Source organism: Phoxinus phoxinus (assembly GCF_949152265.1).
Source record: "Phoxinus phoxinus genome assembly, chromosome: 9".
Lineage (NCBI taxonomy): Eukaryota > Metazoa > Chordata > Actinopteri > Cypriniformes > Leuciscidae > Phoxinus > Phoxinus phoxinus.
Window position 1 is genome coordinate 2,791,548 of NC_136884.1, and position 27,961 is coordinate 2,819,508.

At 39.0% G+C, this 27,961-nt stretch overlaps 1 protein-coding gene across 9 annotated transcripts in view; it reads left to right on the plus strand.

Moving 5' to 3' along the window:
* Positions 1-27,452, plus strand: part of aebp2 (AE binding protein 2) — a 29,877-nt gene extending 2,425 nt beyond the window's left edge. The window contains exons 2-9 of one of the 9 annotated variants that reach the window (XR_013799159.1): positions 3,501-3,711; positions 3,856-3,963; positions 4,327-4,513; positions 4,606-4,730; positions 5,985-6,052; positions 9,056-9,169; positions 9,727-9,845; positions 9,947-10,886. Coding sequence is in view for 8 of the 9 variants with exons in the window: in XM_079624408.1 (XP_079480534.1) it covers positions 3,501-3,711; positions 3,856-3,963; positions 4,327-4,519; positions 4,606-4,730; positions 5,985-6,052; positions 9,056-9,169; positions 23,795-24,164 (1,189 nt within the window). In the remaining variant the exon portion in view is untranslated. The other 8 variants (XM_079624412.1, XM_079624408.1, XM_079624409.1 and 5 more) reach the window with 8 other exon arrangements.
* Positions 27,453-27,961: the final 509 nt, after the last annotated feature.

Consider the following 27,961-nt stretch of genomic DNA (forward strand, 5'->3'; position numbering starts at 1 on the left):
TTACATGCAAAGTGAGATATTTCAAGCCTTTATTTGTTATAATTTTGATGATTATGGCTTATAGCTTTGGGGTTTTTATAAAATGTAAACCATAATCATCAAAATGATAACAAATAAAGGCTTGAAATATCTCACTTTGCATGTAATGAGTCTATATAATATATTAGTTTCACCTTTAAGTTGTATCAGTTTAAAGCAGATACCACACTTGGTTTCTCTGGAAGTTGACGTCGGCCTGGTTTTGTGACTCCCTTCCTTATCAAACTGAATGCTTTGCTTTAAACTGGTTTTACGCTCCAAACCATGAGACCTTTCGTCATCTTTCCACATCCCCAGGGTGACATGGGTGCGGTTGTGCAAGTGTTTAATGGCACTTATCATGCTAGGCTGGCTCTTTTATTATTTGTATTACTCTAAAGGCAGGAGAATATGTGTTTCGAGTGTGCTGTAGATGGCCTGGCACACACACACACACACACACACACACAGCACATGGGAACTCTCCATAGAGGATCTGCAGACACGGTGGAACGAATCACAGTGAGCACAATGTGTCAGGACAGCCCAGCGGTGGAGGCAGGAGAAAGAGGGAGTGTGTGTGTGTGTGTGTGTGTGTGTGGATGGGAATCCCTGCTCTGTGCCAGACGTGCTGTTTTTGTCGAGCTTTTGGTGGGAATAAAGCTCTTAAAATCCGAGTGGAGGGCCTGAGTCCTGCTGTTCGGCCAGCTGGAGGGGTTGAATGTAACTCTTGTGCGGGACATCTGGGAGAGTATGACCCAGACCACACGACAACTGCCTTTATAGTGTAGCTTTTGGAAATGCTCTTTGCCTTCAGATCCACAAGTAGCCCAAGTTATTCATGTCAAGTCAAGTCATCTTCATTTATAGCGCTTTTAACAATGTAGAAATTGTTTCAAAGCAGCTTTACAGTGATTAAGTGATAATTTAAGGTAACAGATTGTTTTGGCTTTATAGCGATTCTTGAATAATGTTATTTTCCAGCTAAAGTTAGTTTTGATTGATTCACTTCCGTCGAAATTATCATTAGTTATTAATTTAGAAACCGCTAAGACGACACCGTTCTCTCACGTGCGCATCAATAATTAATTATATAGTTATGCGCATTTGAATATATGTGCGCAGGTTTGTAATAATCACAAGTCATAATGATAAATGGTTTCGTCATTTGGGCTAGCTGTTAGTTTTGTAATTCTTTACAATAAGGTTCCGTTTATTAACATTAGTTAATGTTAACTAACAATGGAAAATATTTCTAAAGCATTTATTAATGTTCATTTCAGTATTTAGGCCTACTAATATTCTGTAAATCAAAAGTTGTGTCTGTTGATCTTATTTAATTGACCTGAACTATTAATGAACAGTTGTATTTTTATTAACTAACATTAATAATTACTATTGCTCATAGTTAATGTTAGTTAATGCATTAAGTAATGGGACCTTATTGTAAAGTTTTATCAATAGTTTAGCATAAAAGTGCCTATTAAAGAGATACTGAATTTTGTTGTTTGCACTTTTATTTGTGGACTGGGAAAAAATAATCCAGATGACATGAGCACTGTACTCCAAGTCATATGATAAGCTTCATGTGAGGAACAGACCAAAATGTGTGTTGTTATGCTCTAGAAATCATCAAGGTTTAGTGAGTGATGCCAAACACCAGACCAGTATGTGCCAGTTTAAATATGTGAAAGAGCAAATGAGTTTCGAGAGATCTGGTGGAGGGGAACTCCACTGGATGGGGCGTTTGAGTAAAAGCAGGTGTTAATTGTTTGCTTGTCCACTTAAGCAGGTTTTGGCACAGTTTTCTGAGTTAGATTCTCAGTGTGTGTTGATCAGCCAGTTGGACCAAGCGATCTATGTGTGTGTGTGTGGAGGTTTAACACCCTTTGTAGTCTGTCACATGAGTGCAGCGCTGAGCGAGACTGCCACAGCTTCCAGAAGAAGAAAAAACTGATGCTAATGTCTTTCATATGCCAGATCTGGTCTACCGCTGTCACTCAAAATTCACTGTTTAGTAACCCAGTTTATGCATGCAAGTCTTATATTAATGCATTTTATTCTAGAATTTTAGGTCAAGCATCACTATTGTTATCTAGCCTGGCTAACGCCAGACCCAATTCTCGTTGAGACTTGGGTCTGGGAACCACATGTGCATTTTCTCGTATTTGAGGCGTGGTTTACGAATGCCCGGCGCCGTTTATTGGGTGCTAAGAATGTCTATCAAATGCGCCTGTACGTAGCTCATAGCCAATCGTTTCCATTATACCAGATGACGTATGTAGAGCGACAGAAATTAGACAAGGAAGAAGACGATGGGTAAGATATTTTTGTGTAAACAATGACGTTCAGCGACTATTGCCGTTTGTGCAAGATAAACATGAGGGTCGAAGGTATATATGGATATAAACAAACTGCTTAGTTGTGTGGCATAGATGTCGTCATCGTCTTGCTGCTCCCTCCCCGTTCTGTGATTGCTTCCCTAGATGAGGCGAAAATCTGGTCCATGGTATCCAGACTGCCTTTCAGCGTGAATAAAATCGCGCTGCGCAAAGGCAGTATGGGGAAACCCAGGCTAATTGTTATCTTAATCGCAATAATAATAATACTAATATTGCATTTTAGTGCCTGCACCATTTATGTGCATTCTTCAGAAAATGTAAAAATCATTTTTTTAGCAAAAAAATCATTGACGTACTTGTGGGTTTTGCAGATGTGAACACTTTATCACTTCATCGGTAGTCAGACTGGCAGTTGGAGTTTGTCTCTGTGATTACCCAGAATCCTGTTCTCTGGCACATCCTGGGATTTAGCGTCAGTTGTGGGCAGTGAAGTCTGAAAGGAACCAACAGATGGAAGTGTGTGTGTGTGTGTGAGCCCCTCCTCTCCCCTCAGGAGTCATTCAGTCACAATCACTGGAGTTCATGGGGCTTTACTGTGGTAGTTTACCGCTGTCCTCTCCAACACTGCACAGCTGCTCAAAAGCGTTTGTGTGTCACGGTTAGGTGCTTGCCCCACGGCACTGGCCTCATTTACCGTTCACAAAGACTCATGGTTCATAACGTGGGCGCTGCATTGCTGATTTTCCATTTAAAATTGAGATAAAGTTTCTAAATTAGTCATGCTACTCAATATAACTTCCCCATTTTTATTTTGTGTCGTACTGCTTATCGATGCCACAAGACGTCACTTTTAATCTCTTTATGTCCATCACATCGTGTGTGTGTGTGTGTGTGTGTGTGTGTGTGTTAGGGCCAGTTTTGTGCATACAAATAAACTAAAATGGATAATTTTAGCAAATAATCAACGTTAATGTGAGATTTAATCCAGAAAACATAAAATGAAAAGGGCATTAAAATGCTTTTGACGCACCAATATTTGTATAAAGTCCAGGTTTACTGTCATATCAGGCGGCAAAACAAATATAGTTGCACCATACCTATATATGCATATCAAAATAATCATATATCTGTGTGTTTCAGTATCAGCAGTACTCTCATGGACATGGAGAGCATCGCATCCAGTGGTCGTTCTACTCCAGCTATGATGAACGGTCACGGTGGGGCTTCTTCCTCCTCCACGAAGGGCTCATCTTACCCCTGCTGCTGGGATGAGTGCCACATGCTGTTCAACACCAGCCCGGACCTGGCCGAACACATCCGCGGACTGCACGTGGACGGACAGCGCGGCGGGGTCAGTGTGTGTGTGCATGCTTTATGTACTACAAAACATGTAACAAAAATATATTTTCTCAGGTTTTCTTTTTGAGGCGTATGCTCTTGATGTACTGACTGAAATTCTTCCATTGCTCATTGTTTGCACACCTGTTCCCTGCAGGTTTTCGTGTGTCTTTGGAAAGGCTGTAAGGTGTATAACACACCATCCACCAGTCAAAGCTGGCTCCAGAGACACATGCTGTCACACAGCGGAGACAAACCTTTCAAGGTCAGCCTCTTCTTTGCACACATGCACACACACATGCACATTTTGGTTTTAATTTGATTTATAATACAGTAGTCAACATTGGATCAAAAAAGTTAATCAAAGTTGTCCTACCACAAGAACAGGTCAAATTCATGTATAACTTTGATGAAAGGTTTTGATCCACTTCAAATGTTGACTTTTGCAAGATGCACCCTACGTGTTCATACTGTAATTCTAGTAGTATAACGTTTTGCATACTGTTATATTTTTGTTTGGCTTTGCAATAAAAATGCTGTCCACAGTACTCATCCTGTAATTATAACCCTATACCAGTTTTTCATTTACTATAATTACTCTGACCGTTCTCTCTCTCTCTCTGTGAAGTGTGTGGTGGGCGGTTGCAATGCCACCTTCGCCTCCCAGGGGGGTCTAGCGCGCCACGTGCCAACCCACTTCAGCTCCCAGAATTCCTCCAAACTCTCTAGCCAAACCAAGGTGAAGGAAGAGTCGCCTTCCAAAGCGGGCATCAACAAACGGAGGAAACTCAAGTACAAACGGCGTCGGTCGTTGCGTAAGTGTCAGTGTATCTTTGATCTTTAATCCGTATTCAGCTCTTGTTTCAGAACTCCTTCTCTCTAACTCTGGTCTGTTTCCTCCCATCAGCGCGACCTCACGACTTTTTTGATGCTCAGACCATGGATGCAATCCGTCATCGTGCCATTTGCCTCAATCTGGCGACTCATATTGAGAGCCAGGGCAAGGGCCACAGCGTCGTGTTTCACAGTACGGTGAGTACCCACACTTCACGACCTTAAGCAAGCTGGATCACTAGCATACTATTTCTGCTGTACACATTGTACATTACACAGTGAGCTCTTTTTTTTTTTTTTTAAGTAGTAGCATGTTCACAGTATATACCGTATTTTCCGGACTATAAGTCGCATCAGTCAAAAAATGCGTCATAAAGAGGGGAAAAACATATATAAGTCGCACTGGACTATAAGTCACATTTATTCAGAAATTTATTTCACAAAATCCAAGACCAAGAACAGACATTTAATCTGGAAAGGCAAGTTATTCAACTACACAACAGCACACAGAACAACAGGCTGAAGGTGTCCGGTGTGTTAATGTCACACATTAATCGTTATTCAGCTACACAATAGCATAAAGAACATATACCTGGGAGGCTGAATAGATTAACATAAGCCAGCGAGTTCAACAAGTTACCGGTAAGCAAGTTCACCAAGCTCCCGCAATCTCATTCCTCACTGAATACATTGTTCTTACTCGGTGTCGCTTCTGAACAACTCCGCTAACTAGAGCGCCCTCTCGCGGCTGTAGACGGTAATGTTTTCTCTTGGTTCATCTCAGTCAATATGAATTCATTTTGATATACAGGTCGCACCTGACTATAAGTCACAGGACCAGCCAAACTGAAAAAAAGTGCGACTTATAGTCCGGAAAATACGGTATCTGGGATAAGGAAAAATATTACAAGTAAAATTGTCTCTTCTCTTTTACATTTTGAAAGTTGAATTTTATTAAATGTATTGTTCGTTAAATCTGTATCTACAATTTAATAGCCTGAAAAGCTGATATGGCAATACATTTAAATACACTTTGTATTCTGTACTAGTATTACATTTCAAAGCAGCCCATGTCTTTAGTATAGAGAAAATACTTTGGAAATTTGTGTAGATTCTGTCTTGAATTGCTGAATCAAGAGAAAGCGTTTCTTCTTTGTATATACTAGTCATCAGCATGACTGCTTTCCATAGCCATCAAGCTCAAGTCGGGACTTGTTTGGCTCTCACGGTCCAGTAGCGCCTGTCTGCGCCGCTGCTCCCCTGTGTCTTTAATTAAACTGTTAATGAGCTGCACAGGCCCTCCTCTTCACAGCCTCGCCTGCTGCTCACAAAACCCCATGAAAACTGTCCCATTTAACCAGCTCTTTTACAAGCACACAGCCAGTAGATGTAGCACGGATTTAACCTATAAAGGAGTTCTCATAGACCTTTTCATTGTGTGCAATTGAGCAGGTGATTGCCAGGCGAAAGGAGGATTCTGGGAAGGTGAAGGTGCTGCTTCATTGGATGCCGGAGGACATGTGAGTATATGAAAGCGCACCACTCACCTCAGGGCTCTGCACTAAATGTCAGCCGTTTATGAGTCAGGAGCCACCTGAGGGTGTCCTTATGCACTGATGCTTCAAAACACACACATGTATGACCCGATATACGTCACAGACCGATGGTTCTGAGGCTCCTGAAGTCACATTAACTGCCTTAAAAACACACAGACTGATCTACAGCTGACTGTGTAGATGTTATTAATCCCAAAGGAGAGGTTTAGCATTCCTCCCTCCAGCGTGTGTGTCTCCTGGTGTGCAGAGATTCAGATGAACTCAACAACTGCGTGCAGAATGAACAACTAGCATACTACATATTGCTACTACATATGCTAGTTGCTTACTATTATTATTGTTTTAAATGTAATTTGTATTGAAATATTTTTTATAATAATAAAAAGTTCAATTATGTGAAATAGTATGCAGCACAATGGCTTTTGTACTTCTTTTGAATAAGTACTTAATTCATGAACGTAAAAAAAAATAGAAGTTCTATACAGTATGAATGTAATATGGACATCATCCATCATGTTGTTATTGTAGTGTGACCTTCCAGCGTCAGTTGCGTCGCTTCACTGCTATTCACAAATCCTCTATCATGGTCTCATGGGATAGTACTATTTCTCGCTGGAAATAGTAGGTCATCCAGGTACTTTTTGCCTGCGGTTTTATGAATTCAGACATGCTCTCTTTCACATACTAAGCTATATACAGGTGAAACTCGAAAACATTAGAATATGGTGCAAAAGTTCATTTATTTCAGTAATTCAACTTAAAAGGTGAAACTAATATATTATATAGACTCATTACATGCAAAGTGAGATATTTCAAGCCTTTATTTGTTATAATTTTGATGATTATGGCTTACAGCTTATGAAAACCTTTTCACAATATTCTAATTTTAAATTTGGGGTTTTCATAAGCTGTAAGCCATAATCATAAAAATGTTTCACCTTTTTAAGTTGAATTACTGAACTTTTGCAAAAAAAATCAATTTTTCGAGTTTCACCTGTATAGTTGAAGTATGCATATTTAGTTTCAGACAATAGTGTTCTACATTTGTCACATTACCTTGCGTCTTGAAATTTTAGTGTCCAGTTCTCATCCCGTTATTAACAGATCATCGTTATGCATTACAAAGTTTTGTATAAAACTTTGTTGTTCTGATCAAATAATGAGCCACAAAGGAAGTTGTGGTTGATGCCGCTTCCATTGCATTCATCGTACTAAAAATAGAAGATCAACTTTAGACCCAATGTGCTCTTTATACGAGACATTTTGGCAAGCCAAGTGTTGATCATTGGGGAATTTTATGCTTGTGTAAACTTCATCTAAAAAAATTGTAGGTAACATGCATCACTCCCTGTGTCTCCTCCTTCTCATATTTTTACACACTTTACTTCTTTCAATCCCTTTTCTTCTCTTTTCTTCCTATCTCACTAAATCCATTTTTCTTCCTCATCTGTTGTTTATTTCACTTTACTCTCAGTTTCTTGTGTCCTCCATGTTCAGCGATGCATCAGACCCACCTGAGCATTCAGATTAATGTGGTAAATGTCCACATTAATGTCAAGTCGAATGGATTGAAGAGTGCTGGCCTGAGTGAATCGCCACCCACCTGGAAACAAACCGTCTTTTGAAGTTTGTCCAACCCAAATACTTTTTAAAGGGTATCCTCTTGCTCTCAACATTTCCATGGCTTAGACAATTTCCATGGCTTTGCCTTTGATCGTTACCTGTAACCGTTCTCACATTCCCACTGTAATTTCACCATTTTAGTGTAGATACAGCGAAATCTGAGATTTAATCCTGAAGCGCAGCTTAAACTGGTGTTATCCAAAAATGACTTCTATGGTGAATTAACCTTTTTGCTGATTGCCCAGCCAGCTAAAATGGTCCGTGTTGTGATAATTGGTACGTTTGCATACCTTTACACTTATGCAAACCTCCTCACAGGACTGTGTGCGTGTGCACACTGCTATTCCGAGTCGGACATCAATCTGAGCTGGAGGAATGTTTGTCAGCTCAGCGATAACACAGATAGAAGATGCCGTCTCAGGAGATGTTTAAAATGGATTTCTGGGTCACCACAACAAGCCGGAGCCAAACAAGGCTCCTCCATGAAATAACAGCAGGGGAAAAGAAGCATTTTAATAATCTCATTGTGGAATGTGTGTTGGAGGAATGAAGGGCTGTGTGTTATCTGGCAAATGCTAATATTTATATGTAAGCTATGTTTGGAATCAAATACTAGCATACTGCTTACGTACTGTATGCACACTAGTATTCTGTTTTGCAAGGGCTCAGTGTACTTGACTGAACCCTTTACTGCATATTATTCTTGTCTGTTGTTGAATACTTTGTGATATAACATATATTTAATTGCATGTTTAGTATTATTTTAAAACAAAAAATAAAATAATTGACTAAATAAGTTAAGATGATGTGGATCATTGTTAATATTTATTATGGTTTTAATCATCACATTGGAGATTGGATGTCCTGCAATTCAATGTCCTATACCTTTAGTGTCCCCTGGTTCTATACTGCACAACTTGACACATGTAGTATGATGAGTGCATTGCATTATACTGATGGATATAGTATCCAATACAGTAAGCTCTGGCTGTGCACACAATGCAATGTGCACAGCATACTAAAAATATGGCACATTTTATTTTGTGTACTTCATGCAGTATGCTCTGGTTGTGTGTTGCACTATAGCATATGTTATCCTATGCAGTATGCTCTGGATTTGTAGAGTACTATATCCCACAATGCAATGTGCTCTGCATGCTACAGAATACATGGTATATTGTGTTGCACATTTTGACACGCAGCAGGACAGGTCAACCCATGCAAAACATTTCCATACTATGCACAAATGCACACTGCATTCTACTTTTCTTTAAAAGTAGTTGGTAGTATGCTATTCTGTATGCACAAATGACCCATATTTTTCTGTCTTTCTGATTTGTACAGACTTCCAGACGCTTGGATCAGCGAGAGTGACCGTCCTCAGCTGAAGACCAAAGTGGTCCACCTCTCCCAGCTTCCTCAGGACACAGCGGTGCTGTTGGATCCCAACGTCTACAGGTGACATTAGCTCACTTAAACTTTACCTGTAACGTTAAGAGCAAAGGAGCCGTTGACTTCTTCCTCGTTTGAGCTTGCCGTGGGCCGCGTGTTTTGAAGTTCTAGACGGGAGCGACAGCTTTCCTGCTGATAAGTTGACATGAATTTCTCCAGCAGATGGCGCCGGTGTCACTGTAACGAGAAATGCCCTTTCCAAACCTAAACATGCAACACGCCGGCTTCGTGATCTCAAGGGGGATGTGGGTGGGAGATCAATAAATAACCTTCGATCCAAGAGAAGATTAATTAATCAAAGCTGACGATACTATCCGCCTGGGTCACAGATACTCTAAACTCACCTCTGACCTTCTCCCACAGATGTAAACCATGATTCCAGGATTGTTAGAGGCACTATTAATCGACCGTAATACATCATTTCTGTGTTTATTAGACTCTAGTAGGAGTTTGTTTACCCAGACTCTTCCATTGGCGTGGAATGTGATGCATTCTGAGCATGTGGTCAAGGCGAACGCTTTGTGGGCAGAAGCGCATGTATTCATGCATGTTAATGTCTTCAGTTCCCCACACAGCCTACGGTGTGCCACGGTGAATAACAGGAGCACGGACAGATGCCCGTCATCTTGAGGGGTCTAGCGTGCTCTGAAGAGCAGCTTTATGCATCGTTATGCTGTTTGTGGTACAGAAATTCAATTGGAAATGACGTGTTTTCTGGAGTCGTTGTGCGTTTATATGCGTGTGTGTGTGCGTCGTACTAAAGTAGGTTCTGCTTGTTTTCAGGATGTTTTTCTAGAAGACTGGGTGGGGAGGGCGGCTTCTGTCAGTGCCTGCTGACGTACCCAAACCGAAGTGGACGTGCGGATCTTTTGAGACAGGACTTCTTTTCCCTTTGCCCCCCCCCCCCCCCCCCCCCCCCCCACACACACACTTTCTCCCCTTTTTTTTTCTTTTTAAAGCTCAGAGTCTGCCAAAGCATGCAGTGAATTTTTAATGTGTGTTTTTATCCCTTGAAGAGGAAAAAAAGGCACAAAATTGTGTACTCTGTCGATGCTGGACTTTTAACTATCTGGGAGGATGGCTTGTGTTCCACGGTTGAAGTTTTAATTTTCCTTCCCTGCGTCATCAAATCTGCTGACAAGCTCTTACAAGTCCTGATTACTATTTTTCCTTTTCTTTTTCTTTTTTTTGGTCAAGAAAGTGCCCATGTAAATATTCCAGGAGATTTGTAATATATTTTTGTACTTCGGAAATTTTACTGTACTGTAGATAGACGTAATAAGCCACAGGCTAACAGAAAACATAATTGTACAGAATGTGATAGCTAAATAGTTTTGGATGATGTGAATGCTTCCATAGACATATTTGAGTGTTTTTCTTCCCATTTTTTGCTAGTATGAGAATCAAAAAAGGAGTGATTTCTCTTTTTCTTTCCCGAACACGTGCACAGAGTCTTGTAACTGCTGCTCCACCTACTGATGATGAGGATGAGATGTTCTCGTTCTTCCGTGTGCGCCGTTTGTGCATTTGCTCCAGCCAAGGAGTGTATAGACATCTCAATGTAATGGTGCTAAAGCTAACACTAGCGTTTAGGCTAATGCACATAGGAGAACTATAGGATCAATAATGATGGTGCTTCTTAGATTATGTAATAATCCTCTCCCCTGTTCCCCATACTTAGAGATCATAACTCTGTCTTTTTTAGTAAAGCTGAAAATTCTATAAAAAAAATCAGTTTTTGTTTGTTTGTTTGCAGCTAACGCTGGTTCCAGCCCATATAAACCTCGTGTTTCTCACACAGGACTGTTGTTTATGAGCAGTGAGGAGGCCAGGGGCATCTGGGAGTCGTTTTATTAGGGCAGATTTGCAAGCGTTGACGTGTAGGCCGTCTGCCAGGACCTTTAGCTCAGTGTCAGACGTGCACACATGCCCTGAATATGCCTGCTGGACACCTGACCGTCTGCTTTTGAGTTTACATAAAAAAAATCTCGTGTGTGCCTATTGTCACACTCGGTTTGGGTTTTCCGTCTTGCTAAATTAACCCGTCTTCATATAGTGTCGAGTTTGCATATGTGAGTTTTCTGTGTCTAATGCAATAGATACATGCTGCATTTTTTGGTGTTCATGTAACAGTGTAGTTGTAGTCAACGTTCGCATTGAATATAATCATAGTATTTGGGTCTGTGTTTGACTTTCCAAATGAGTTTTTATAGTCTAACGTACCACTGAGTAACAAGCACGTCTTAATTGCGAGTAATACACAACAGCTGCTTTCTGACGGCGCGCATACAATGGGACTGTTGTCCTAAAGAAACTATATATCACAGAGCTGCACATGACTGGTTTATTTTATTTATTTTTGGAGAAACTACTGAAAATACACCTTGCCTAAATGTGCTAAACCACCAAGAGAATAAAGGTGAATAACTAAAAAAAAAAAAAAAAACTAAGGCTTCAATCTTCTAAGCATATTTACATTTTAAGAATGCGTTTTCTCTCAAATAAGTCACTGCAAATTTAGTTTCTTGCTAAAATTAATTGGGTGTGTTGGCCAACTTATCTTGCAGAACACTTATTATTTAACAGATATTATTTTACGATTTTTAAAGTGCCCCCATAATGCTTTTTAGAAAATGTCCTTTCATGCAGTGTGTAATATAGCTGTTTGTGAATGTAAAACGTCTTTTAAAGATCAAAGTACACAGCAAATAAAGTTGTCTCCTAAAATAAAGAATAGATTCTTAACTCCTGTTTCGAGTCGTAAGTAAATCCAGTCTCGCTTCTGTAGGTTTGTAACAGATTTGCATAATGCCAGCCTATAGTCTTCATTGGCTGCGTCTACTTTGACCCGTAAATACTGTAGTTTTAGCTAAAAAGCAACATGCGAGTTGTCGAAAAGATGCCGCTTTCTGCATTGCGAATCCACTTTACATGCACGTCCATATTCCAAAGGATTCGTACTGGAATTGATGTGGTAAAACCGCTTGTTAATGTTCGTATCACTGTGTTTCAAGTGCTAAAATTCAGATATAAGATGGGATAGGATTAGACTTTTTTTCCCAAAGAAAATTAGTCTTGCACTCGTACATTATAGTGTCTGCTGTCTAAGTATAAGTAACATAATACATGCATACAGTACATACACATGCTGTCAACAAACCAATTGCACACTGCCTGTCGTACAACACACCTGTACTCATCTTAATAGTATCTTAAAAGTATCAAAATAAAATTACAATTAAAAACCGCATTATAGGGGTAAACCTCTGGCTGATTTGATTTGTCATTTAGGCCTTTGATGGACTGGGACAAAGAAGTTCTTAAAGCAACTAAGCCTGCACCTAAAGCGTCTTCCTGAAGGAATAAGCTGAAGGACATGGATGGGGTCTGAGATCATTTTTTGGGCCTGTCTGGTGATGATTTCATCAAAGACAGCCTGGAGTGTGGGATGCTGCTGCTTGACTCCCATCATTTTCATGGCTCTCTGTGTTAGCCGTGTAATCTGGGCTTTCAGCTGTACACTGAGATTGCCAAACCAGGCTGAGATGCCATACCGCAAAATGCTCTCAATTACAGCATGGTAGAAGTCTGGTTAACACCGTAGACCCTCAACCTACGAAGAAATAGTCGCTGTTGAACCCTATTACAGACGTTTTCTAGTGTGCACTCCATCATGTCAGTTTATTGTCAATGTGTATGCCCAAATATCTAAGGGAATGTTTACATCTGGCCACTTCATGCGTTTTCTCAGATCGGATCGCTATCTGATTTATCAAAACGATTTCATTTACACCTGGTCACATAAATGTGTTTTTTAACGGATTTAAAGCCGATATTCAATTCCCGCGCTATACGCAGATTTAATGGAGTTCACGTCACCGAAAGCAACAGATAGGAGCTGCATTTTATTGATCAACTAATTTCAAAATCAAAAGACCGCAATAAGAGAGAGCGGCAACAGCCCTGGTAAGATCATTTAGTTTCTTTACTTTTAATGAAGATGATTGTGTGTTAAGCGTCTGCGACTTTCACTTTGATTTGCGATAGTGCACGTTGGCTTGATGAGTAGATGCTTAGTCATATCTGACTATAACATGATATATAGCCTATAACACGCTCTCATACGTTTATTTTTTAGCGTTGTTGGGAGGAGTCCAATTTACATATGTGGTTTCAACAACCAGATGCATTTACACTTGTCCAGTTTCGTCAGGAATGTGTCCCAGATCTCCTCCTGAAGTGGTTTGAGCGATCGGGTGAAATCAGTCTCGAATGCGTTTCGGAGGACATTTACACCTGGCCTTTTCACGATCATATAGCTATCCGATCACAGAAAACACATGAAGTGGCCAGGTGTAAACAGCCCCTAAGAGTCAACCTGGGCTATATTCTGGTCATTGATAAGGTCATTAAGTGATCTCCAATGGATTTGGGGTCAAACACCATTTTTCTTAGTGTTGATAGTAAGAGAATGTTTGTCACATCACTGGACAAAGTTTTGAACCTCATGTTTATATGCAATTGATTCTGACCAGGATGGCTGTGTCGTCAGAAAACCTAATCGTATAATTGTTAGCAGTACTGTATGTCATTCATTAGTGTGCAGTGTGGACAGGACTGGAGAAGTAACGCACCCCTGAGGGTAGCATCATCATCAGCGCCTCTGGTGTTTATATGCAAAGTGATGGGGATCTAGCTGTGGGCCGACATCCAGCTGTAGTTTGCTCATAATGAGCTTTTCTATGCACTTCATCACAACAGATTGGGCCATGTGACCAATCAGAGCAGAGTAGGAAAAGTGGGATTTAGAGAGATTGAATCATCTATCTAATCCTTTCAGACTCTTTGAGAAATTAGGTGATGCTGCGTTGTATGTTATGAGAAAATTAAAGTGTTTTTTGACCTTGGATCGATGTAAACCTATTGTAGGAGACTCCAAAACTAAATTAGGAACCTTTTAATATAGCATAATAGCTTTAAAGCTGCAGTTTTGGTAAAAAGCTTTTTGTGTTGTGGTTTCCAAACGTTTTGGCTTTCCTGATAAGGTTATTTGGTTTTGAATGAGTTCAGTGGCAAACTAAATTCCTCTTCACCCTTCAAAAGGAGGAACTTTCTGCTCTATGCAAATTGAATGTCTCATCCATAGTGTGCTTTAATTCCTCTGTGAAGCAGGATGTAAATGCAAAGATGCTCTCTGATGTTTTAACATTGCGTGTGTATGCATCACAATTGAATTATTTGCACTATAGAGTGTCTAAACTCATATTTCCTGAAGGCAAGTCGTGCTCAGTGACTCAAACACTGAATGCATTGCACGATTTTGAATATTCCAGGTGCTTCTAGACCGAAATAATTGTAAAGATATTTAGTATTAAAAAAATTTTTTTGGATTTACAGTTACAGTGGAAATTCTAAATGTTGTTATTGCGGTGTTTTCAATATTCATATATTGCTTTCATTTCAGTTACTCTACATGGCTTTACTGAAGATTGAGGAACAAAAGCCTTAAAAATCAAACCGTTCACATTATATTTGGGCTGTGGCAGCTTACTGGAATATTTTCCATCATATTGCACACACAGATGCTGTTTTTATTATAGTATGGCTGTATTCAGACTTCTTTTCCAAGTCCCAAAGCATCCGACTCCTTTGTTTTCACGCTGTTATACCATTAGCTCTAATGTTCTCTCTCCAGGGCCTTTGAAGAGAAGGTAAGCAAGTGACCTAAATCTGTTTGTAGCACAACAGAGAGCATATTTCACTCCAGCTCAGATTCTGCAGTGCAGGTAAGGGTCCATTTACATCCATTCCCTCACACACTCTCCCCTGACGAGCCTCCCGCGTGTTTCTCACGGCTGACGTGCTTGTGTGGGATGAAAAGAGAAATATCATATCCAATAGCTAATGGACACTGAGAAAGAGTGCACTGCACTCGTAGTAACAGGCACACTCTCGTTCTCAGATTCCAGCTCTGTTCCTAAACTTAATGAGCTGCCTTCTCTAGTTTACTGCATAGGTAGCTGCCTATTAAGGCAACGTACTAAATGAAAATGAACCTAAGAAGCGATTGATTTGAAACACTACATCTAAGCAGGGTTGCCAACTCACGCATTCAGCATCAATCTCACGCACACGCAAGACATGTAAATAAATTTTTCTCCCCTCTCAATCCGTTAATTTTCTGTTGACTACTAGACTAGACCATAGCGTATTAATGACAGGAGAGCAGCCCACAGCTGTAACATCTGCCGACAACGTTCTCCGATCGTTGATTCGCTGAAAACATTGCTCCTGATACGTCAGTTGCGTGTGAAAAGTTCAGAGAGTTCGGAGCATATAGGTTCGGAGTCGGAGCCGCTGATACGGTTTTGGTTGACAACCAAGGTAAGCGGATAATAAAATGGTGTGCCTTGTCACTACAGACGTAGCCTTACCTAATCAGTCTGTGTGCCGAGAGTACAGACTTCAACTGTAGTTGCAAACGTCTGACGTGCGTTATGTGGGCTAGCTAATTGCTCAATAAAAAATAGGCTCATGGTACAAATTATGTTTTGGCAAATTGAGCAAGTGGCATTTTAAATCCTCCAAATTATTTATTTATTATATGTTGAGCCTGCCACACTCAAATGCGGATGCTGAGCGAACCTTTTCAGTTATTGGCCTAAACAAGACTGACACCAGGAACACTGTCACTTGATGGCACCCTGTCATCAGTCATGACAATGAAGATGAGCAGCCTTGAACCCTGCTTCAGATACGAGCTCTTGCAGAGGTAGTGAAGCAGGCCAAACTGCTACTGTGATACAACAGGCCTAATTTATGAAACTTGTGTTGTGGTTTTCTGGGGAGGTGGAGTAACTGTGTACCTTTGTTTTTAGATTTCTTATTGTTTTAATGTTATTGTTTTACATGTTTGTTATTTAATCACCTCTATCTTTATTTTTTTATATAGTGCAATCAATAAATTAATTGTACATTTTGAAAAAGCGTTCCCATTCTATTAGGGTTTTTTATTTTTTCAAAATAAATCAGGGTTTATGCTAAGTAAACAGGGACTGACATTTTTAAAATTAGGGTTACCAAAAATGTTTTACAGTCTCACTCCAAAGTCCCAAAGTTGGCAACCCTGCATCTCCATGTGCCACAAAAATGGTGTATGTTTCAGGGAACACTTTATTTTTATAGGGTCTGTTACACGTAGTGTTGTAATAAAAGTAAATAATGCATAATTACATGCAACTAACCGTAAACCAAACCTATTAATAGAAGTGCGGAGTAATATTAATTAACATTTACTTTAGGGTAAGTGATACTATGTGTGTGTGTGTGATATATATTATAATATATATATATATATTGAATAGCTTCTTTATATTTTCAGTTTTCATTTCTTTACTTGGCTTTAAATTATTTTATGTTTGTACTTCAACTTAATTTATAAACCAACTTATTTTAGTTAGTTGCCAAGACCATTTGTTTTTCATCTATATTGGTTTTATTTTAGCTTTATTTCAATTACCGAAACAATTACAACACTGCTCCTTTTGTGAAGTGCTTTGGAGATTGATGTTTGCATGTTTATAAGAATAAAAATACATGATGGCACACACAATTTTTGATACTTTTCAGCTGTGCACCTTTGCCTTAAAAGGGAGTGGACACAGTAAGTTTGACTTCTCTTGGTCTCACACATTCGCTTCAAACCCGTGTTCCCTCAGCATCAGTCATGCTGTACAGTGATCAGACCTCTCCGTCTCCATTTCTTAATGCTGCTTTTCCACCATCTCATCACACTGGAGTCTGGAGTTTTATGGCTTTGATTTAGTTTGGGTAAATGAAACCAGTTGGTGACTGGATTCTTTAATTGTCCGGAATCAGGATGTAACTTTATAGACTTTTCTTCCCATTGACAGATTAATTCATCAGAGTTCAAGAGCGTTTTCAAGAATGTCACGTACAGCCACACTTGTGGAGTAACAGAATATACAGGACTGGTACAGTTACATAAATATGTAATCATCCTGCTATTTTTGTAGAAATGGCGGTTACTAGCAGGTTTCCAATTTATTTATATATATATATTAAAGAAATACAGCTGCAAGACTAAATAGTGGCTTATTTTGTTAATGTCAGGATCAAGAACAAAATAAGCCACCATTTTGAGTAGTTTATTACTACAGCAATTTATTAAATAGTTAGTGTATCTATATATATGACTTTTTTTTTTTCAGTAAACCATACAATTGAAATAACCTGGGTCTGCATTTAATAGGATTTACAAGACAAAACGTGGAGCTTGATTTAATGAATTTTAATACTTGCTGCCTGACCCTGTGTATTGCTTATGTATGTTACTTTAAATGAAACCGTACTATCGACACAGTGAGTATTTTAACGTTTTCAGATTGGCCCCATTCACTTCTATTGCAAATGTCTCGCTGTTACCCAGATGCTTGGTATGGAGGGACGAGTTGAAATTCATTTTTGTGGCAATCAACATTATGCACAAATGCTGTAAATGGATGTTTACTTGCACTGGAATAATCCTTTAATTAAAAATCTAATTGACATTGTTTTTCTAATGTCTTGAATTAAGGCTGTGAGTTCATCCAGAAGTAATTCCACATTACTTTCATATTTTGATATTTGGATTAGGTTGCTCAATTCTTGTTAAAAAAATATATTGTTTATTTTTTTATATATCCATTCTTATCTTTTGTGTGCAGCAGGAGTCCGTCAGATTGGTTGACCAGTGTGTGGACGCGGCTATTTTTAGTGCCTGACTTACTTGGTGTCTTTGCCAGACACACGGCACCAAGACGGTTTGTTTTATTGTGTGACAGTGTAAAATCAGCCCGGGATCGGCTCGTGTTTTCCCTCCCTCTGTCTCCGAAAGCGTCAGCGCTACGATTTATGAACCTCTCTCTGCGAGTCAGATGGAGATACAGCCCTGCATCTTATCAACAGGATTGAATCTGATTGTTCAACGCCGCAGAGAATTGTTGTTTTGGATGCATTTCTAATGTGTGTGTGCGGCCCATCCAAGAACGTCATGTAAAATGCTGACTGATTTACGAAACACAAGCAGGGCCTGTTTTGCTCCGTTCCTCGGCGAGCTGCTGCACATTTTTCTAGCGTGCATAAACAAACCTGAACGTGAAAACAAACAAGGCCCTTTAGATGAGGAAGTGATTCTCTCATTCTTGGCTTAAGAAGAGTATATTCCTTTGGGAAAGGCCATTGATAACAGCTCTGTGTCTATTATGGCGGATACACGAGGCGTGATAGTCGACTGACATCCAGAAGTTGGTAAAGGGGGGCATGTGCGTCATTGCAGCGGTTGTAGGTTGCTGAAACACCCCATGGCTGCCTGATTTCTGGACCGGGTAAATTATAGCCATCTTCCCCTAATTAGAACAAGAGAGGCTGACTCTCAGGAGGACTGTGATGACATCACGCTTTTCCCACAAATCCCAGAGGCAGCTCTGTGCTCAGACCGTTGAGCTGTAAAGATTGAGTTGTAGATTCACATTCGGTGTTTATTTAGAGCACATGGCAAGCCTCCAAAGATTTGTGAGATTTATGGCTGTTTTGTAATTGGTACACCGAGATCTTTTAGTCCGGGCCAATCAAGTGAAAGAAAAGGCATTACAAACTAAACCAATAACATGCGCTTGGAGAGAGAAAATATAAATGGCTTGGAGGTGCGTATTAACCATTGTGATGAAGGATAGATCGTTTTGGCCGTTTAGTAAATGGAGAGATGTTATTTGATCTTTTTAAGGCATTAACGCTTCTCTCAGTCTAAGAACAATCTCGTGTTTTTACATACAAACTATATTTGTGTCTTCAAGTCGGAAAGTTTACAACTGTGTGTCTGGAAAAGTACCGTACAACAACATAAATATGAAAAAAATTGTTTATTGCATTAGTCATACACGCATTAAATTCGAACATTGTTGTAGCAAATTAACTTTTAGCTTTGTTTAGCACATGATAAATCATTAATTTTCAGTAGTGAACATGAGAATGTAATAATCATTGCTCTAAATGCAAACTATCACTCGGTTTTTGTTTTAGAAATTTCGTTCTGGCTCAAAAGCAGGTTTAGTCGAGCAACATCTGTTATGACTTATGATTGCAGTTAGAAAACTACCTTTGTAACCCACAGTAACTTCTCCATCCTCTGTGTTGCAGATGTTCTGTCAATTAATGTTTTCAGCATTTCTCAATGTCACTGTCAGTTCAAGAGCCTCCAGCATGAAGCTCATTAGGCAGAACAGGATTCTTGCTCCGCTTTTAATGGAGTCAGACTCACTGCACATCATACACCCAGGAGAAATATACTTCATTAATACAATTATATTATCATTTTATTAATATCATTTGTTTTCATACACTGCAATATCCAGCGAGGTCAAAAAGAGACTGGAAATTATTCAGTTTTGTATTTTTCTAATTTATTATGTGTTATGTTCAATGGAAATTTAATTTGCGTTTGATAACTGACCTATAAATAGTGCCGAATCTTAAATGGCTCTTAGTAATTTTACATAATGTTTCTTTATTTTAAAATGTTCAAAATCCTAATTCCCTATTTATTGGTTTATGGCTTAGTCATTTTCATTGTGGACTCAGACTTTTGGCCCCCACTGTATATTAATTATAAAAATTATATGATGCTTGTTTTGAACTGTCAGCTTTCAAAGGTCAAATATTTTCTTAGTTTATAACAGGATCTTCCTGTAATCAGGCAAGTTTGACGCTGCGAGAAATGCACACTTTCTCAGTTTTCATGGTTTATATTAGAGATATGGCTCATGCAGTTTGTTCTTTTTGGTCAGACACCAGGGTTTTGACTGACACTTCTCTCTAACTATTTTCCTTGCGGTGCTCTAATTGCTACTTCAACATCAGTCTGCAACACAAACCGCATCCAGCAGAGAGCGAGTGTTTTGCACGTCTGAAACCAGGTCAGAGGAAAGCCTCAAAAGATTCAGGCTTTGGTAGGCAATGGAGATGCAATCGGATATCTGGTCCAACACCGCTCTCTGTGTGGTCCGAGTTCTCTACTTTTCTCTCTGTCTTTGCTAATTCTGTTAGCGCTGTTACAAAATAAAGCCTGTTGTGTAAGACTTCTCACTTGGAGGTGACTACACATTGATAGATTACCAGAGCTGGCTGTGAATTGGCTCTTCTCACGTCATGCGTCTAAATGTTTCTCACATGGTCCCTCAGCGAGAGCCGAATTTTCACATCCATTAGAGCAAACTAACTGCACCGAGCCCCAAACCTCTGTGAAACTGAGCTTCACTAATAATTAGACCTGCAATCACATTGATGGCTTGTGGGAAGGGTACGGCTCATGCCAAAGCAACAGAAATGTGGAGGACTGTTGTGATTGGCATGCGTATAGATAGACAATTTTGTCTCTGCTGTCTGAATCGCTAAAAGACCCCAGTGATCTTATAAATGGGTCATGCAGTGAAACCCGTGCCCTTCACATTTTTGAAAAATGTGATTTTTATTTATTTATTTTTTACAGTTTTTTTTTTTATAAATTACTAATATTTTGAATGTTATATCAGACGACGTGTTTAAGTATTAATTGCAGTGCCATCTCGAAAAATAAATGAATGCATGTTAATGTATGTTGACTACGTGCAATATAGTGTTGTCAAAAATATAGATTTTTTTATGCATATCAATATTGAAATATCTGAAACTCTTCCGTAGGATACCCAATACCAGCTGTGTTTTCACTCTCATCTCTCCGACAGCTAGTTGACACACACACCCTTTACTCACTCATTTGCTCACATTGAATATTGTTGGTGTTACAACAAGGCTTAACTTACAGTGTGGAATTGCAAGTATTAAGCATAATTTTGTTATGCATAATTTAAGCATCATTTTTTTATAATTTTGTCACACCTAAAGTGCGTGCACATAAAGACAAGTATGTTGGCTATTTAAAACAGTATAATGGTGTCCGTGCGTCAGGTCTTAAACTGACAGCAGCCTTATATACCAGCTGCCACATTATGAGATATTATTAATATCTATATGCCAGTTTTCCCCCATGGTATCAGTCAAAATTGTGGCCAGTGAAAATGCTGAGTGGCTAATAACTTTGGAAAACCACTAGCCACAGTGGCTGGTGAGCAAAAAAGTTTATGTCAAGCCCTGCGTGTATATATAAATATACGTTTGTGTGTACACTGTATTTGTGTATTTTGCTAACCTCATGGCGTATTGTTTTTTTTAAAGTAAATAAAAATTATTTATATAATGTGAACGAGAGAAACAAATAGCACTCATTTATTTGAATGAAACAAATGCTGTGAAGTCTGATTCGGACCGTTGCTCTCATAACACATTGTCTTTCTCCTCTATCAGAGACTTCGTGTAAGCCAGCGAGGTCTTTACTGACCTTCAGTTATGCTGAACAGCTGGCTAAATCGTGCTTCTCCAGAGAGCGGTTTCATCCCAGAGGGGAAGATGGTGTATTTTCTACTCTGGGCTATTTAGAGATTAATTATATCTCCTCTGTCAAAGAAAAGGACCAAAAACTTTTGGTTGTCATTGTCAGATGGCCATGTTTCGTTATGTCGCTAACACAAGCTGCCATGAAACAGATTGGCGTACTACATATAGCTAGCTTTTGAGGTCGAGGGAAGGGGTTTGCTCAACGCTAGCAGCTACTCATCCACAGCCAATGTTGCATATGCTAATGCGCTCCTGACAAACACTCACGCTCCGAACAAATTAATTCACGCTGCAGTGCCGCAGTGACTCATTGAGATTTCTGCTGCTGTTGTCGTACCAGAGCAAGCATGTTTTGTTAGCCCACTAAACATGCCTGCTACACAACAAAAGCTAATAAATTGCTTGGCAAATGGTTTAGTTTTTTTATCCAGCTCATTTCCACCTGGGCCTGGTTGTGTAAAAGTGCAAACATGCTAATTAAAAAGTAAAGTGTCACATGATCGATCTTTCGTTTCTTGTGTTTCCATTTGTTTTATAAAGACATCTTTACATTTTATGCTGCATTCACATAATTTCACCACAAATTTGGACATGTTAATTATAGAATCATGGTAGAAGCTAATTAGTTTTGGTTATGAATTCTAACACAAATTGCCCAATTTTGCCATTTATGTTCTGACCAAAATCGCTTGAATGCACATCACAACTTGTCAGAACAAACTTCCCAGAAAGACTTAAAGGCAGCAATAGTCCTTTAATAGTGAGCACATGGTGTGACACACTATCAGTCTTCACACTTGGGCTCTGGTCTTGATTTTGGGTTCATTGTTTTCGAGTCCAAGAGGAAGTGAGTTACAAGAGATGTGGACTCCATGTGGAAATCATTCCCTTGTTCCTGTAGGGCTTTGGTTCTTACCCAGAACTGGAGCGTCAATGATGGTCTGAACTAAAAGCGCTTTTAGGATTCAGTTCGTCACAGTTTAATCTGTTCACCAAAAAGAATCATTCAGATTTGTTGACTGATTTGTCACTGGCCCTTTCTGCAGGTTTCTCTTATTCAGGTCATCATGTTTGAGAACAGTTTTTGATTCAAATTACTCACTGTCTTGAATTCTTTAAAACTGATCACTGTTTTTTTGTCACTGAATTTTTCAATGAAGTTTTCTACAGGTTGCATTGTCCCACCCAAGTCTTTTTGAGTCACTAAATCATTCATACAGTTGATTCATCAAAAAAAAATCCCTTTATTAAAATTTGCATGTCTACAGATCTAATAAGAGACTTGAGTCGTAAAGCATCTACTAGATCTGTCATTTTTTCCCCCTCCATCTTGGCAAAGGCTCGACTTAATATATGATATTTGTACAAAATACAATAATAGTCTAAATTCATTGACTTTCAATAACATCCTCATGTTAGTCTCGTGTAGCCAGACTGATGGCAGAAGGTCTGAACTTCAACACAGCTTTCATTGGCCAAGGACCGGCCAGAGGCCGTCTGACTGACATGTAAACCAACCAATCACAGTTTGTTTTGTACCATATCTTGTTTAGGGGCGTGCAAACGTCACAATGTCCCTAAAATAACAGACAATTCTTGGATGTGTTTTAAAGAGTATGCCGCAAACTTTACATACTTCACATACTTTCAAAAATTCAGCGTTTAGTTAGATTTGCGCTCATTTTCACAGTTGTAAACACGATGGCGTTCTTCCTCCATTTAAAGGGTTTGGCGTAACTGCATTTTTTGTTTCCAGGCACACAATAAAACAATCAGATGCCGACTTCAAAACTCCTGAAGTGTTTACAATTTTGCGTGCCCAGACGTTCAGCTAACGCTCCGTGACGTCGTCTCATGTCATTTTAATTGTCTTTGGTCATCAGTCAATTTTACACAGTCTTAATTCTTCTGCTCTCTTTCTCTCCTTGTTGTGAATGAGTGACACATGACCGTTTGGAGGAGTGACCTGCCTCGATTCAGATGTCTCGGTTTGTTTATCTCGTCCAGTAGACCTCAGTGAACAAAGAATATCGTAAAATATGAGTCGGTGCTTGGAAGAGAGCAAGAATGAATTGTTCACTAGTTGCTAACATAATCTCGTGTTTCATTCTTACCTTTTGCTTTATCCCAAATGTGTTTTAGTGGCTGTGACGTCCATCGGCTGGTTTGTGGAAGTGATCAGTGTAAACAAAGCCGGTGTAAAGAGGACTTTGGCAGCGGTGGACGTTTGCACACACAGTCCATTAATCATCTGATAACCCCTGCAAGCTGTCCAACCATGTCTTTCTCATCCAAAGATTCTTGTTCCTTTTGGCTTTTCTTCTCCCCACCCCACCAAAACATCGAAAATTGCTTCACAGCTGCTCTTGGGATGGGAAGAAGAAACATTTTCAGACACGGTGTTTACATTGCTCTTCTAGCAAAGTGCCAGTGGGACAGACAGACGTGTAATGGAGCGTTCCACCAAGTAGAAACACTGGACGTTGTACCGGACAACAAGTCAAATAACTGAGTGTGAGAGAATCTTGGCCTCGTTCCCTTTCCTGTCAGTTTGTTTTCCATGTCTCTACGAAATGTTTTCAGGCCCTTCACAGTTATGCTAACACAATCCAAACTCTCCTGGACTACTGTCAGAAATGAGACCCTTAGTCCAGCATAAATTTTTGTTGGTAAGGACAAATGCTAAAGTAGCAAACCCAAGAGTGTTGACAAAGCATCTCTCTTTTATCACTGTTTGAAAGTGTCTGTCAGACTTTGGTGTTGAGCTATAAATATCAAACCCTCTGCGTTTCTTCTCTGTGACAACCTTCTTGTTTTGTAGGAGAGCTGTCTGTTGAGGGATCTGAGACTGTAAGCAATGGTCTCGCGGGGTCACGTTTGGAGAAATATATTGGGTTAAATACAACCCCTAGTTAGTTTGAAACGTTTCCTGTAAAAGGCCTCAAGTTTTTGGCAGTTTGTGTAATATAAGATGGCATGGGCTGTATTTGAGCGTGAGCTAGAAGTCAACTCGGGTCAACTTTTCACATTCATTTGCTACATATCGGCTAAATTGCCGTAAAGTTAAAGAGTTTCAGCGAGCGGCGGGAACTCTTGGCTGTGGCGTAACCCAACAAAAACATCAAACAACAGCGTAAACCTCTTCCAAAACCAGGTTCTGGAAACACATGGAGAATGTGGCTTAGCTCCATTTAGTCCAAACAAGAAACAGGTTTTTATAGGATTTGGGTTGAAATTCAAGGCGTTGCGAGTGTATTGCGAACCCTGTATCGCCAGACGTTGGGTCTTGGTCAGTTGAGAATATTGGATTGTGCATTTTTCAAGTGTGGAAACAACGAGTCAATCAATCTTGTAGAGGTTGGCAGTGGGAAACCTCTCGTTCTTAGCATCCCACAAATTTTAGAGTTATCGGAAAAGGTGGCTGCCTCTTACAGGTGTTTGCCAAAAGCGGCAGAGTTCAAAAATATATTACATTACCAAACCGTTTGGTCTGTGAAAAAAAAAAAACATGTAGTCCTGGTCCGCTTAGCGTTTACTTTGGCATTTTAAGACCGAACCTAAAGGCATAGGGATATGCTCACAACCTGATTAGTCGGATTTTATTATGTATATTTTGCGATAAAACTTACCAAACATCCAAAACAATGTTGTATTCTAGGCTAAATGCGCTTGTTGCATGTGCGTAGCCTACATATGATGTTATTTTGACCAGCTGAGAACTCGTGAAGAGCTTAGAAAATGTGTAAAAGAGTGAAAACATTGACATGAATCCCTCCGTCACACACAAATCAAGATCTGCTATGCGGTTCTGATGCCTGTGTTGAACTGTGATGGGCAACATCGTGACTATGACGAGTAAAAACATGTTGCATTCTGTCCTTTTTAGGGTCACATCTTGTGACATGTCCTGGTTTTGGTTATTTTTCATGTTTGGTCCATGTTGCGTTTTTTGCCTTTTCTGGGGTCTTGGTCCGCTAGTTTGGTGGCACCAGGGTTCGGATGCCAGCGTTCACATTTATTCAAATGAACCGCACTAACAGAGCAATCGCACCAGGGTTCGTTTTAATCCAACCAAACATGCCAAGTTTAAACGCACACTAAATCCAAGTACTACATCTGGTGCATAACTCATACCACACCATTTGTGCTAAAATAAAATCTAATATACTTCAAATTTTGCAGTTTAAGTAGTGTTTTAGTACTTTCCAATGTCGTTTATAGGTGATTACTGGGGTGTTCTGCAGAACTTTAACCTATAATTGTACCGATAACGTTAAATATGTAGCTAAAACTTGGAGAAATTTGAAAGGTTGATATTAATTGTAGTTTAATGATCATGGAGTTGTCAAAAGTTGAAATTGAACTTCGGGTCATTTGGATCAAATTTGTTTTTGGAATTTGTACAAAAAAAAAAAAGCTTTTAGTCATTAATGAAGTTGAAGAAAATTGAGCATGTAATTCCAGCCCAGTGCTTCACGAGCACAGCAACGTCTTGTCTGAATCCCTCATTTATCCAGACTCCCTGAGCCCACTGCTGTGTTTTTGCGTGTCCGCAGCACAAGGCTTCTAAAGGCTGCTTTATTGATTTATTAATGCTGTAACTGTGGGGGCTCAGGAGACGATTGGCCGCGGTTATCAAGGCAGTTATTCCACCGTTCTTTGGTCTGAGAAACATTACAGCTGCAATCTGAAGAATGTGTGAAGTAAGTGTTTGGATGCTGGTGGAATGCCGGTCATGATTTTCCGGCGACTGCAGATTGATGAAATTAATGTGCTCGTCAGATAAATAAATTCAAATGCACGTCGCTTACAATATAATATCTCCCGTGCTTCCCCACTTATATTCAGCAGAACTCATTGCAAACCACATGAGGAGCGGGTTGAGACTGCAGAAGTGTCGAGTTTTTCTGTTAATGGGAAACACATGCAGCTACAGCAGTTTGAGTGTCTGGTCCAGATCTGATGGTGGGACGACTGAAAGGTGTTCGTTAGGACCTCACTCACATGACTCCTAACCTTGTCCTGATTGGTCAAGTGGGTCATAAGAATATTTTTTTGATCATATTTCGTGATCAATAGGAATGAAGTAAAACTCAAATATTATTCATATAGAAAATTCTCATTGCCGTAATGTGTCTGGATGTTTAAAAAATGTAATATATATTTTAATAAAATAATTGTGTGTGTGTGCGTGTGTTAAAATAATTATTTAAAAAATTAAGTATTTATACATCATGATGGTATTTGAAAAAAAAAAAATTATTTTAACATTTTCATAAAAAAAATCATTGTAACTGTCTAAAAAAAGGCTTATTTGTATTTTTGTTAAATATAATATCGTTATATGGGTGTAGAAATGTATGTTATTTACTAGTTTTGTAAGATTCACTTAACTTTTTGTAAATGTTTTCCTAGTATTTGATTAAAAAAGCATCTTAAATAGTCACAAACTGTAGCATAACATGGTTTCGTACAAATAGGATAAGTCACATGTGATGATAAATTAGCATAATATAACAAATGACTCGTACATCAAACTAACTAAAGCCAGAAATGGTTTATTCACCCTTTCCCATTGTTTTTGTCTCACTTCCACCCAGCAATCCCATCATCATCGAGGCCTCTCACTGCGGCTCCCATTAAACCCCACGGGTAAATGATGGACGTGTTAATTCCATTCGTCCAATCAGCTTTGAGAGAACGACAAATCAGCACCATTGCCCTTTCTTTCCCCAAAGACTTCCTGTGACCTCGTGACATCTTCACTGTTATTTGCAGTGGATTATAAAGCTAGTTCTGGTCCTGGATGCTGATTGGCTACATAAATATATATATATATATATATATTCATAGTTTTCTTTTTTCTTATGTAATGTATTATTGTGTGTGTGTGTGTGTGTGTGTGTGTGTGTGTGTACATAATTAAAATAACAACAACAAATAAAAAGTTTATATATTCGTTTTATTTTTACAAATACCATCATGATGTATGAATACTTTACAATATTTAAATAATTATTTTTAACAAATGTATATATAATATATTATGTTATTATTTGAATTAGGCTATATATCATAAATTTACAAAAAATAAAATATATAAATAGTTTTATAATATAAATATTTATTTTAAGTATGTGTGTGTGTATATATACATTATACACACACACACAGCTGTGTGTATATATATATATATATATATATAATATATGCATACATGATGTGTATATAATTATTATACATTGATAATTATATATATTATAATTGTAGTTAATTTGATTATATATAATATGTATAAATTAAATAATT